Genomic DNA, 14,983 nt, shown 5'->3' with positions numbered 1-14,983 from the left:
GACACAATCTGACTGCCTCAGACCCTTCTGACACCTCTGACTGTTTTTTTTTTTTTCCTTTTCAAACACCTATGCGATTGTTTATGTGCTTATGTGTTCTTCAAAGAACATATGGTAGGCTTGCTACAAATCTTTTCACCATGCCTCACATCTCTGAGCCACCATCAAAAAAAAAGGAGTTAATACAAATCCTTTTGAGGAATTTACGCAAACATAATTATTTATTTAGCTGGTTAAAACCCACATAATTCTCCTATCAGCTGTGGCAAGCTACTTCCACATGTCCCCCATACATGGCTGGGATTAACAAACCAGCAGAATGAGAAAGCCTGTGTGTGTGTGTGTCCGTGTGTGTGCGTGTGTGTGTTTATTGCATTCAATACTGCATATTAAGTATGTACGTGTATAACATAGCAAGTAGCCGCTAATGATAAAGCTGTTGGATAATGTGTAACTAATGCTGTTAGATGCTGTTCGATATTGGATAATGTAAAAAAAAAAGAAAAGTTATTATGTAACCATAGTATAACAATGATCATAGTATAACTATACATTAACAGGCTTTCTTACATTACATCACATTATTGTGGATAGTCCAGTTTTGACATTTAAAGTAGATATGAAAAGTGTCACTTGTCTATTTTATGTATCGCCTCACTGTGAAAATTTAAACTTAGTCTTATCCTAACACTGACCAGACTCCCGTGAGACTCTGATGACACATTCATTAGTGATCACTTGATAGGCTTTTATCAATCAGCTGTAATTTATTTTGTGATCTACAGTACTAATCGTAGTATTACCAGTTGGACAGAGCTCAAACTGTCAACACACTCAATTACAGCCCCCTGTGTCTTTAACTGCGTCTCACTCTTCTTGTGGCAAATGTCTTGCTCTGTTGCCATGTTTAATTGGCAGATCTGTCAGCTTTGCATAAATCTTTGTAAATTACATCGCCCTTATCGCATCCCAGAGATGGGCCCTGGGGTTGCTTGATTCCATCCAATGGCTCAGCCAGTGGGGCATGGCGAGGAAATGACTCGTAATTGGAGGCAGCTAAGGGTTGTCACCCCTTGACACACACTCAATAAACAGCTCTGAGCTTTATACTGCTAAGAGCTCTTTTTTTTCCAGAGATTTCTCTTTGCCACATTTATACCACACATACACATTCATGCATTCTTCTCCCCACTCTGCTATCTCGCTCTCTGATTGTTTAAAGTCTATTCCTTACTCCCAGTTCTCTATAAATGCTGTTGCAGATGGTCTGTTTCTCTGTTCAATCAACGCAAAGGGCTTCAGGATTGTTTCTGCAGATGAGGCGTGTGTGTGTGTCTGTGTGCACCAGTGCATGTTATTACTGTCCAAGGCTGACAATATTCTAGTGAACCAGCACGTGCAATAGCTGGCTACAGTAGCATCAGACCAAATTTCTCCAATCGCCTTAACAGTTTCCATACGGTAGATTTAGAATATATACTCCAGTGAAACATCGGTGTTAAGCTTACAGGAGTTCATTTAAGAGAATAATACTTAAATAGCTGCCTAATATGCAACATCTCCATATCTGCATATTGCTTTTTGAAGATTCTTAATACAATTGTCGTTTCAATTGTGTTTAACAGACTTCGAACCTAATAGTGTCACTTACACAGGATTAGAATTCTGCTGTTACAAATGCTTTTTTTTTTAATTGGCAAAGAAAAAAACAGACAAAAATGTGCTATTATGTTCAATGTGACACATTTCCATCACAGAATAGTGATGTAAATTAATGCATATTGTCCCTATTAAATAAATAGATACATTATTAGATAGTAACTTTTAGTTTTTTAGAGCCTGTATTTTTTATAGCCTGTAACTATGGGAAAATAGCAGTTGCTTTCAAATTGCTTTGAATTAATCAGGTAACATTATAAACAATTTCGCAGATCTCCCTAAAGGTCATTTAAAGCTGTGCAAATCATTTTCAAGAGTGCTTGATTACCGGGGAGCAGGGAGTTATTTTTATGTATGTGAGCATGCGGTGCAGGAATGCTCTTAATGCATGAGCACATAAGCACATAGTTTGTGCATTTTCAAGTGTATTTAAGTGATTGTGTGTGTGATGTGATAAGGGAGCACCACAATCAAAATGCACTGTTCATCTTTCAGAAATACGTTGTTAATATTGCAGGCAGAAGTGTCTTCATCTACAGAATCATAGATACCTGTAAATACACAAAGACAAGGACTTGTTTGATTGTGTTACAGTCATCATTATTGTGCATAAGCCCTCTCTAGGCAATTGGATGAGCTGTGCCTGCATCTGGATCAACTGTGATGGGTTTGATTTGGCTGTAAGGCTAAAAGAGGAGCTGGAGAGCACAACTGTCAAACGTATTTCTGTCAAGGACAGAAATTCTCCAGCACCCCTACCATCACCATTGCAGATAAACAGTCTTCCTTTCACCTCCTCTCTTCCCTTTTTTTTTTAAAGCTCTCTTTATATTCTCTTTCATTATTTGCCTCTTTTCTGTCGGCCCACAACTCATGTCTCTCTTCCCTCTCAACTGTCCCTTTCACTGCACACATCTTCTCTTGTCGTCTTTTCCTCCCGTCATGATACTATTTTTTTCTTCCTTCTCACCATTTTCAGGCTCTCCTGCAGCCAGCGGCACAGGCACACTGCAGATCTATCTGATAGATATTAATGACAACCCCCCAGTGCTCATACCTAGGGAGTCTCAGATCTGTGAGCAGATGAACAAGAACGCCAACGGTGTCAACATCACTGCCGCTGATGCCGACACAGACCCCAATGCTGGGCCCTTTGTCTTCGAGCTGCCCAGCTTTCCCACCAGCATCCGACGCAACTGGACGATTTCTAGGATCAGTGGTGAGGAGGTGTCAGCAGTACCAGAGAACAGATAAAAATGAATTTATGATCAGTACATGGAATGGTTTATGCATAAATGTATAGCACAAGATGTAGCACTAGTCTAGCCATTTATTACCAGCCATTTTTAAGGTTTTGGTCATAATTAACCATTTTGTGGTCATTTAGGCTCCAGGTTGAGATAATACATGTGACGATTAGTAACATCTAGTAACTTTTCTCTTTCCTCTTCACTCTACACAGGCAACTACGCTCGTCTGGGTCTACGGTACCAGATATATTTAGAGCCGGGGGTGTATGAGGTCCCTGTAATTGTGTCGGACTCAGGGAACCCTCCATTGTCCAACAGGTCGGTCATCAAAGTGAAGGTGTGTCCGTGCGATCAAAACGGAGACTGCACCACCGTTGGGGCTGTGGCAGCCGCTGGTTTGGGAACTGGAGCCATCATCTCCATCCTCATCTGCATCATCATATTGCTCAGTAAGCGTCAGCCGTTTATATCGCATTCATCCACTGACACTTCAATACTCTCGGACATGTCGCACCGACACACATGTATCACACATATAAAACACAACAAGCTAAAAGCTGCCTGTGATTGGCTTTAAAATGCATTTCTGACAAAAAAAAAGAGCAGTTCAGGGCAAACTCATTAATTAAACATTCACCGGGCTGTAATACAACAACACGAACAATAGTTTGTATAATGGATGAATGCCTTGACTACTGGATTCCTCTCCAGCGCCTCTTGACAAGGAGGTTTTTGTCTTCTTTTCCTGGTAGGGTAAATGTCTGGCTGCTATCAAGCCTGTGACTCATGCTGCTGGCTCACATTGTTGCTGAGGGCTGCATTGTTCATACACACAGACAATTCTTATAGACAAATTCACCTCCAGCTGCAGGATTTTTCCAAAGTATTCTAAAATGTCATATTGTGTGCAAATGATCCATCCTTTTAATACTACTGCTATCATAAAGCTTTACAAGTTTATTATCATTGTTCTTATTATTAACACAAAGGGAAGTTACATACAAAACAATAAAACTACAAAAAATAAAATCATGCCAAAAAGAAAACTGAAAGGACGGGAGGGAAGGGCAAGGAAGACGACTAAACTGATTCATATTACTATGTTTTCTGATCTCACACTAGGACGATTAAGCTACAAAAACTACTTGGTTAAGTTAGAGAAAGAATGTGGCCATAGTTAAACTAACTGGTGGTAGGAAAGAAGATGTGACCAGCAGTCTCTCATGTCAAGGTCATATGCTCTCCCATCCATGCACATGACCTCCTCCCTAAGAAGTTTTGTGGTGGTATAACTACATCATGCTACTGCTACTACTAGGTAAACTTAAACATACATTGTTTGTTCTTGACAGTTTTTTCCATCAAGAATAAAGGGAGAGGTTTGAAGAACACTGCATAAAAATCTTGTTTTGGTTGACCTCCAGTGGTGTAACTTCTCACCTTGCAGCAGTGATGCACAGGTGTAATCCAGGATCTTGTAACATCACTGTCGGGTGTGGTTACAAGTTCAACGAAGCATATCTGTTTTATTACTGCACCTACGCTAAAATCTTTTGGACTGACATGATGAACTTTCTTCAAAGAAGAAGCACAAGAAGGACGGGAGGAAGGGAGTGCTTGTTTGGAGGAGGAAATTAATATTTTAAGAGACTGTGATGTTGCATACATTGTAAACTTGATTTTTGAGAAGTATTATATTCACACCAGCAAATTCTCAAACCAAAAACCTAAACAATGTATTCAAAGCCACTTTTTTATATATATTGGAACACCTTGAAACTTAGTAAAAACTGTAAGGCCACAAGAACTATATCTATATGTGAAAAACTGTCTCTCATATGAGCTAAACCCCCAGCACCACCTTTATTTTACATTTTTTTTATTTCATTCTAGTTTTTGTGATATGTGAATCAGATAGCTTGTTTATTGGTATGTAGACCTTTTAATGATGAGAAGAAACTACTTCCTCTCTTTTTTTGTTTTTGATGCAGGTTGTTGCTGTGTACCCTAAAGGTTTATGATATATCATGTTCATGTGTGTTGTCGCAGGCATGGTGCTGTTATTTGTGGTGTGGATCAAGCGCAGAGAGAAGGAGAGGCAGACCAAGCAGTTGCTTATTGACCCCGAAGACGATGTCAGAGACAACATCCTCAAATACGATGAAGAGGGAGGAGGAGAGGAAGACCAGGTGAGATCCTGAGAGACACACACACACACACAATCACATTCTAAGTTGACCCCACTGTGCCCTGCTTACATCTGTACATCCCTGTGGATATGTAGGACTATGACCTGAGCCAGCTGCAGCAGCCTGACTCCTTGGAGCACATCATCAGCAAGCCGCCTGGTGTACGCAGGGTGGACGAACGTCCCATCATCCCAGAGTCCCAGTACCCAATCAGACCTGTCGTGCCCCACCCTGGAGACATAGGGGACTTCATCCATGAGGTGAATTTAACACAGCTGTGGACACAACAAACATTACATCTTGCATGCACAAGAGCTCAACAGTCATTAGACTGTTTCCCCCACAGTGAACTGGCCTCTCACTTTCACTTTCCATTGATCTGACATTTAATGTGATTACTTGTTTCTGGATGCTGTTCAATATGTAAACTCTAGCATGGTGATAGAAACAACATAGAGTTTTGTTTTACTTTACAGCTGCTCTCACGGTGCCAGGTTTATTCACACACACACTGTCACACACATAACTCCAGCGTTGGCACACTGATGCGAGAAAATGCTGATTGACAGACTCGTGACAACACGTTCACACTCGAGAGGTGTTGGCAGCTGTTCAGCTTTGATCCATCCAGCCTTGACTCTCTCTCCCTCTCTCTCTCTGTCTCTCTCTCTCTCTCTCGCCCTCTTTTTTTCTCTCTCTTTTTTTCTCTCTCTCCCTCTCTCTCCCCCTCTCACATATGTACTCACCTGATCTCGCTCCAGCAGTCTGGTAAAACACAAACACAACAAACACATGGTGTTCCTACCACCCACTGTACTCCTGGGGGTTGAGGCTTTTTAGGTTTCTGTACATAGCCTCTCTCTGTATTCCAGTGAAGTGGATGAAGTCCATTATCTTCACCTGCCTAACCTTCAGGTCAATGGAACTCATTTGTCATTCTTAGAAACAAGTGCAGGTTTGAGCGCTGGCAGAAAACACAAACAGACCTCTTCACATCTTATTTATGAAACACCAACAAAATATTGATGAAGATGGTTTGATTGCACAAAAAAATTAAAATTAGAAACAAGAACTGGCCAAAGCAGCTCCTCATGCATTTTCATAATTAATTTATACAGACACAGTGACTCTTGGCATGTTACAAAGAAGGTTTTAATGCAGAAAATTTCACCCTACATGTAGTACAAAATTAAAGCCTACTGAGCTTTACCAGAGGAACTGGCCCATATGAAGCCAGTAGTGTTTAAGTAGCCATTTATGCTGCACATCTCCATTTTAAGTAGGCTACTTGCACTATTTATGCATATTTCAACAAAGGTATCTTATAGAGTATTAAACATTAAAACTCAAGAATAGAGACAAAAATGTAGAGCTGCAAAGATTAGTTGATTAATCAATTAGTAAATCATAACTATTTTGGCTATCATTTTGGTAATCGTTAATCATTTAAGTAATTGCCTCTAATGTTCTCTGGATCCACCCTCTTTAATGTGAGGATCAGTTGCTTTTCTCTGCTTTATATCATCGTAAACTGAATATCTTTTGGTTTTAGACTATTAGCCAAACAAAACAAGACATTTGATGTCATCTCCTTGTAAAAATGTGATGGACATTTTTCAATATTTTACAGACAAAACGATTCAAGGAAGGAAAAGTATGATCAGCCTTACAAAAATGATAGCATGATGAACGCTATTATGCTTTGTTACAGAGCATTGGCACACCCTTTAATGTCATGTATGTCCAATAGTTTTCCATGCACAATATCATACATGTTTTTCAAGTCAACATAATACTAAACATACTGTAGGGGCTATTGACAAAGATAGAATTGATACATACCAGTGACAGAAAGTAACTATACATATGCATTTACTCAAGTACTCTAAATAAGTACAATTCTGAGGTGCTTGAGTAGTACTGTTTGTTGTGTTAAAACTCTTGACTTTCACTTTCGGTTTCCATTTCTGGCAGAGCTACTAAATCAGCACACCACTGAAGGAAAAACAAAAAAACAAATCACGGTGAAAAAGCCGGCTCATTAAGTGAAGTGAAAACATCTGTGTAGAAACTTGGCGTCTCAACAGAGAGAGACGGACAGAGAAAAGAAAGGAGTGTTCAGCTCGCAGCTTAATCAAAAGATGCTACTAGTATGAAATGAATCATAAATATTGATCAGAGAAGTGTTGGTTTTGGTATTAATGTTTAGCATTATACATGTCAGTCTGGCTTGCTTGATTTATGGTTGTACTTTGCAGCTTTGTTATGAGTTGACTTACCTTGGTTATGAGCGATGTGTATATTATTGTTTAAGTACAATTCTGCAGACAGACAGTTTACCAGAAGGGAACTATTAAGCCAAGTAGCTGGCTTAAATCACCTTCCGCAGAAGTCTCACACCAGTTGGCTGGCTTGGAAAACCTTGGGGGATCTTCTGATCTCTGATGGAAGTGACAAGAGCTACGGTGCTGTGGTGTACTTCAGGTGGGAAACAGAGCAAGGTATCCAGGTCAGATTGGTCGAATCCAAGGCAAAGCTTACACCACTGGACCAAAAAGGAGAACTAGCCAAGGCAGATATCTGTGGTGCTGTCTTTCCAGCCTGGCTTAGAAGATAGATTTAAAAGCACAGCCGAATGGAGATAAAACGATGGTATCACCTACTGGACAGTCAAGCGGCGGTGGGAGCCATTGAGTGAGACAGTTATGGATACCAGACCTTCTTTGCAAACCGAGTTGGTGAGATTCAGAAGGCTGGACCTGTTGAGGACTGGTGGTGGATCCCAGGGGACCTGAACACCGCTGACATTATAACAAGAGGAGTAACTCCTGAGGATCTTTGAGAAGGTTCTGAATGGCAGAACGGACTTGGGTTCCTGAGGCGATCAGCGGAGGAGTGGCCAAAGAAGTCAGTCAAAGAGGCTGCAGCAGGTGCCAAGGAGGGCATAGATAAACTCCAGAGAAAGGCTTTCTCAGCACCACTAACCAGAGCTCAGGCAAAGAGAAAGCAGAGTAGTGCACTGCAAAACAACCCTGATGGTAAATAACTTGTGACTCTTCCAAGGACTTCTGAGAGTATAGGAGAAGCTGCAATCTGGAGAGCTCCAGCTGACTCAGTAGTTAAGCGACCTGCTGAGGAGAAGAAGTTCAGCAGTTTAACTAAGTTGTACTGCTAGTTAGGGCTAGACCTAAAGGAGACCTAGGAAGCTTCGAGTTTGAGGGCTATTCCTACAAGAGATTAAGAGTTATCCAGGCAGAAGTGAACGAGTTCTGGAAGAAGTGGAGTCAGTCGGCTGGAGCCAGTTTGTTTGTGAGGAGTAAGTAGCACACAAGGAGTGGAATGTCGCTGTTAGAGACATCGCCTGGCTAGCAGACCATTATGTTTTGAGGGGTCAGTACAAGCTTGCCAGGGTGATCAGTGTTGACATTGAAAAGAAGGGAATCTTGAAGGATGTGAATGTCTGAACATTCCCAAGCTACCCAGTCTCAACTGTGAAGGCTGTCCAAGAAAGCAACACAATCAAGGTTGGCAAAACAAAGAAAAAAATCCCCTGCTATGGTTCTTCACAGAGACATCAGGCATATAGTTGTCTTGCTTCCTGTAGAGGAGCAAAATAACACTGGGGCTACAGATGGTAAAGAGGATGGACAAACAGCAGAACAACTAACACTTCAAATCCACCAGAGGATTCAGCTCAGCCCTTCCAACACCAGGACTTGGATTAGAGTAGTTTGACCTCTTTGGGTTCAAGAACCAGGAGCTCAAGTGGGAGGTCTTGAGTTAATACTCAGATAGCATGACAAAACAATGGTTATGGTTGTACTTTGTAGCTCTGTTATGAGTTGACTTACCTTGGTTATAAGTGATGGTTATGAGTCATGTGTATATTATTGTTTGAGCACAATGCTGCAGACAGACAGTTTACAGAATTAAGTTTTTTTTCTCTATTTTGATTAAGTATAACTAAATGGTCATACTGTAATTATATATTTCAAGGGGACAGGTAAATAAGAAAATCTCTAATTTAAAGGGTAAATGTCTTTGTTTGAAAGTAATGGTATTTTTGTACATTTTCCCCTTGTTTTCTTTAAAGGTTATCAACCTGACTAATTCTACTGTCAATGTCAATAGCCCTACAAAGCAATCTTATTACTTTTACTAAAAAACAAAAGCTGGACAGTAATAAAGAGAAACAAAGCAAAGTGGAATTGGATTGAAAATAAAAAGACGAAAAGAACAGTGAGTTGTCCCATGCATCCTTTGAAATTAACCAGGCTGTTTTCAAGTTCGGGCAGGAGCTGAACAAAACCTAGTATTTCAATCAGGAGAGACTCAATTCATGGAGTAAAAGATGTTTATTTGAACAGCATGAAAGGTGAAGTGAAAAAGTCTTTGGATGAAGTGGATAAGTCTTTGGTGATTAGACCCCATCGTGATTTCACAATGGGGAATGCGAGAGTAGAATAGGATAACCCCCCGATAGAGTCTAGACACTGGTGGTGGTGATGAATGGCGTGGATCTTGGTGGTGTAGGTTGCTGCTTCTGGTGAACTCGAGCCTGGTGCTGAAGTGCGTGGAGGAGGAGGCGAGATGGTGATGGGGGATGAAGAGGAGAGGAGCGAGCTCTGGACGCCGTGGAGGTAGATGGGGTGGAGGAGGGTCGCGATAGTTGATCTGGAATGACAGCTGACAGCGGCAGAGAGGGAAAACAGATTTTAAAGTTTGACAGCTGAGCCGTGATTGGCGGTTAGAGATCGTGGAGGAATCTGATTTGATAACTAGAAGTGACGCCGCTAAACAGCTGATGTGAAGGCGGGACTAGCAGGGGAGAGTGAATGAGTAGGAAATGAATGAATGGTTAAGATAGTCTTCTGGTCTGAATTTACGCTAAGCTCCATAACTTGACACCATTTCATGCTACTTCATACTTCTACTCAACTACATTTCTGATGGTAGCATGTCACCTGTACTTTTTACACCACTACATTTAGCTATAGTTACTAGAAGTAGCTTATTGAGATTTTACACACAAAACCACCAAGCCGTATGTAAAGTAGGTAAAAATGAACTCCACCTCGACCAGCTACGACATTAAAATGCCGATAATAATTCAATTATGAAAACATTATATACAATAATGTAACACTATGAAAGGGACCATTCTTTACAATGAATATTGCTTTACAAATAAAGGTTAGCTTACTGGTCACGGGGAGCTCAGTCTGTGAACAGTTGTATAATGTCTTCTGTGGCTCCTGCATTAAATGGGGGGCATGGACTTTGAAAGATACAACCCTCCTTTCTGGCATTTACCAGAAAGGGAGGGTCTAATGAAATAAAAATGCTACTGGCTGCATTATGGGAAATGAAGAATCCAGGATTTTTGGAGTTTGGCGCATACTAGGGACTAAAAATCTGGATATCTTGGCCTCTGCTGTCTCTTGTTGTTGTTTTACTTCTACCAATGTGTTGCTTTTCCATCACCCTTGACTGTATAGGCATGTGAATACTGACCACTGTCTTTCTTCTTCCTCTTCATCCTGTTTAGGGTTTGCGAGCAGCAGACAACGACCCCACAGCCCCTCCGTATGACTCCCTGCTGGTGTTTGACTACGAGGGCAGCGGCTCCACCGCTGGCTCTGTCAGCTCCCTCAACTCCTCCAGCACGGGGGACCAGGACTATGACTACCTCAACGACTGGGGCCCCCGCTTCAAGAAGCTGGCTGACATGTACGGAGGAGGGGATGATGATTAAATCTACCCAGTCACACATGCACACACACACACCCTCGTCCCGTCAGCTGGCCTGCCATGCTCTGTCCCTATAACACATGGGGCTGTTACACCCTTACTGAACACAAGTTAACAATGACATGTTCACACTGACCAACTGACTGACCAACCAACCAATCAAATTACCCACCACAGAGGACCGGTGCCATGAGTCAGTTTTGGGTGCTCTTCTCAACCGTCTCCTGCTCTAAGCCCGTCTAAGACTGAAACAGAAGCTCTGAATTGCAGGCTTCTCATAATTTGTATTTTCAAACTCTTGCGCTTTTGTTTCATTTTTCAGTTTTATGCTAGATGTAGGCTTAGGTTACTTTTGTCTGATTTTGTTTTTCCTTTAGTTTGCGCAGCTTTTTTTGTCCTCACTCCCCTTCGATTCGAGACGTTCCCTATTCCTGAGGGTTTTCACTTTTCCCTCGCTGTAAGCCCCCGCCTGCCTCTCTGCAGAAGCTTTAGGTTTGAGCTGCTTGCTTTGTCTGAGGGGAACAAAAGGAGAGGGGTAAAAAAGAACAGAACAGATATGATATGAAAGTCCTTCCTGCATGGAGGGCCCTGGTTTATTCTTTCTTGAACTTGAATTACTTAGAACAGAAGCACTGTTGTTTAAAAAGTGCCTTCAGTGGTGCGTATTTTAGCAGACTCCCGCTAACTCAGGATTGGTTGCCATTTTCTGGGCTAACATGCCCCCGTATGACCCCTGACCCTTTAACTCAGACCTTCCCTTGTCATTTCTATTGTCCTGCAGGGTTGTGGTAGCTGCGGGAGATGTCAGTGCTGGTTTCAGAGGAGCACTGGCTTAAGAGGGCGCTTTATGTAGACATACTGTACATAGGCCTACAGTGTGTCTGTAAGTTATGGACAAATCATTAACTTTTCAAGTCAGGCATATCTGTGCTCCTAGATCACAGCCAACTTGAATGTGATTGGTGAAATCACAAAAATACATTATGGGACTGTCTTAGAGAAGAAATGCATTGCGTGTCTTTGTTTATTGTGGCTTCAATAGCAGCTGTGTTTGTTTTGAGCTCTCAGTATTTGCACCTAAAGCTTGATAAGGCTTGTTACTAAAATTTAAAGGTCAAGTCAAGTGTGTTACCTCTATAATGTTACTGTATATGAAGTACATATGAGGGTTATTTAAGGAGACTTTGCCTTTAAGATCATTTAAGGTTTGCATGTTTATCCCTACACCCAAAGGTAACTACCATCGCCAGTTATTGTGTGGTAAATATGTCAAAGAAAACTATATAAACTGTACAAACATGAGGGTAAAGAAAATACTAGATGACTTCACATAGCTCTGATAGCATTACATATAGAGTTCAGAGCTTGTGTGAGCCCCATTCTGAGTCCCTTTCTCTTTTGGTTTTTGCTTTGTTTTGTTTTTGTTTTGTTTTTTTTCTTTTGTTGATTCACTGTTGTTTCTTGACAAACTTTTGATATACAAACTTTGGTGCTGGTCCCTGTCACAGAAACTGGGAGAATTGAGCCTCAGCCAGGGATTTAGCGCCTTCACAATCTGTCTCTCTTCAGGCAGCATTTCATTCATCTGAAATTTTCTCCTGAAAAATTTTGGCTGCAACTTCAAGAGGTTTTGAAAAAAAAAAAAGGTAGAGAAAGGAAAAAGTCTGTCATGAAGTTTTGCATTTTATCAAAGCAGACTTGCAAAACTAAAGCTTCAGTAATAGAGCTTTAAAAGACAGACATTTTAAAAGACAATTTTGTTGTAACTTAATGAAAAAGCAGGACTACCCATGGGCTTTTGTAATCGTATTTCAGAATATACCCCAGCACTGCTTATAGAGAGCTGAAATAAAGAGTTTTAGTCTTTGTATTAAATTATTTAAATGTGCAAAACATTCCACAGAGTATCACGGGAGATGCTGGTGAATGATAGAAAGATTTAATCATTCCGTATATTCTGAGTGCCCATTGAAACGCTCCTCAGTGGTAGCCGGCTTCAACTTGATGTGGATTGACCAGATCCTCTTTTAATTGTGAATATAATTAATGCCTGGAGGAAATGTTCTTCAAGCAATTTGATGAAAAGGATCCTCCACTCATGCTCTTTTTTCTCCTGATGCTTTTCAACTGTTCCTCACCTGCTCACAGTTCATTTGAATAGATATAAATAAATAAAAAAAAACAATCTTTAGTTTTTAACAATGGTAATAGAAAATGAGCCCGCTGTGAAAAAAAAGTAACTATTCTTTTGGAGTATACCTGTTAATACATATTCATCATGCCATAAAAAAAGAAATATGGATGAGAGTGTGATATGACTATAAACAAGGGAAGGAAGGTCATAGTATAATTAACAAGGTTAACAGGGTAGGAATCTCATGATTTAGATTCATAGAGAAATGGGTGGAAATTGCACCTTGCGGTGTAGAAACTGACAGCGGCGATTTTCAGGACAGCTGTCAGCTTAGAGCTCAGTCAGAGTAGACATGAGAAAAGGAGTGGTTTCCACAGCTTGCTGCTGGATAAGCTCCTGTCTATCCAGTTGCTCCTCAGCCTGCAGAATATCTTCACAAAATAAACACAGCTGTTACTTTCTGCTATTTGTGATTATTTCTGACACATAAATGTTGTATATACAGAACATTTTTATACATTTGGTGACATGATTCATCTGTTTCTGTGTGGTCTTTGCATTTTCTCTCACTCCAGTTTTGTTTCAAATTAATAGTTGGCAAGGTATATTTCACCACAAAAAGCCATGTGCATTTAAGAGAATCTGTATGATTCTATATGAGCTTACAGCCATACTTGTGTCGCTGTTCAATCTTCGCTTCCTCATGGTGAAAAGGTTCCACTTCAAACCAACTTGTACAGTCTGTACTAGCACACACACTCACTCCTCTAGGCCTTACTGTATATACATGAGTGTTCTGTATTATATGAGCCCTTTCAGCATTATTCGAATTCAGCTGCGGAGCTCCAACATTATTGAAGGCCATCCAGCGTTCACAGAATAAAGACATGCTTCATGAAATGCTCGTGCTCTCTTGTCAGATGTTCACAGCAGAGTGAGGGCCAAACATAGCAGGAGGCACCCCCCCCCCCCCCCCCATCTACACATACACACACACACACACACACACACACACACACACACACACACACTGGGTAACCGACCTTTATGACTGTGTCATACATACATGACACAATGCCATTATGATACTGAATGTTATCAATGACTCGTGATGACACGCGGCAGCAAATCATCAGTGGAGTCAAAGTTGACCCTCCATTTAAATGCAATTTGTGAGGGGAAATGGAGGAAAGATAGATCATTACTTGTTACATAGTTGGTCCACTTGTCTTATTGATGTTTCTTTGCTAAATTGAGGGGAGAATTAGCAAATGAATGAAAGAAGAACTATTGCACTGCTGTAGTCCATCCTGGCTGTGTCAACAACAGCTCTTCTGCCTCTCTGACTGGTGATAGTTGACAGACACTTGGTCTGGACACTGCCTGATCGTGGACACACACATGATGGGAGGCTCCTGCAGAAGCCAGACTTTTGCCCTGCAATGGCCAGAGCTACAAAGGCAGGCAGCAGTGTTTCATACGAGTTCTCCCAATACTGCTCAAGTCCAAGTGTACATAATGTAGTATTTGCTTGAAGCTAAACAGACCAAGTTAGGCAAACTGTAACTGTACAATTGGAGCTTTTTGCATGTGTCTTTTTATAATGGACAGATGAGTTCTATTACAGTAACCATACAACATTTTAAAATGTGTCGCAGCCCGCATGACCGAGGTTGCAGTCCAGAAGGGATTCTGGTGTACCATACTCACATAGTTTCAAATGGAGGAGAAAAAAAGCAGAAAAAATAATTGCACAGTTATCGAGTCTAAAGACTTTTTTTGTAAATTGTCAACAGCACAAATATTTTGTATTGTTGTTTGTACCATTTTGTAAGAAAATGTAAAAAAAAAAAAAAAAAAAAAAAAAAAAAAAAAGGGAAAGAGTCTGTTGTTTCAAGCGTGTGTTTATAGTGCCACTGCAATCTTGGTTTCCAAATACCGTACAGTACATGCGCAGCCTTGCAGATCAACCTTGTAATATAGACGCTGAGCTGGAGACT

The 14,983-nt window shown here is 40.8% G+C and overlaps 1 protein-coding gene across 4 annotated transcripts in view; it reads left to right on the top strand.

Annotated features, from left to right (window-relative positions):
• LOC121895088 (cadherin-4-like) overlaps window positions 1-13,943 on the top strand; it is a 276,647-nt gene extending 262,704 nt beyond the window's left edge. For all 4 annotated transcript variants that reach the window (XM_042407923.1, XM_042407925.1, XM_042407922.1 and 1 more), the window contains 5 exons: window positions 2,639-2,878; window positions 3,122-3,358; window positions 4,959-5,098; window positions 5,194-5,358; window positions 10,647-13,943. In XM_042407923.1, coding sequence (XP_042263857.1) covers window positions 2,639-2,878; window positions 3,122-3,358; window positions 4,959-5,098; window positions 5,194-5,358; window positions 10,647-10,853 — 989 coding nt within the window. In that variant the 3' untranslated portion in view covers window positions 10,854-13,943. The remainder of the gene's footprint in view (window positions 1-2,638; window positions 2,879-3,121; window positions 3,359-4,958; window positions 5,099-5,193; window positions 5,359-10,646) is intronic.
• Window positions 13,944-14,983: the final 1,040 nt, after the last annotated feature.

The sequence above is a fragment of the Thunnus maccoyii genome, chromosome 4 (assembly GCF_910596095.1).
Source record: "Thunnus maccoyii chromosome 4, fThuMac1.1, whole genome shotgun sequence".
NCBI lineage: Eukaryota > Metazoa > Chordata > Actinopteri > Scombriformes > Scombridae > Thunnus > Thunnus maccoyii.
The sequence above is the reverse complement of the archived record's forward strand: the minus strand, read 5'-3'. Positions and strand labels throughout refer to the sequence as shown.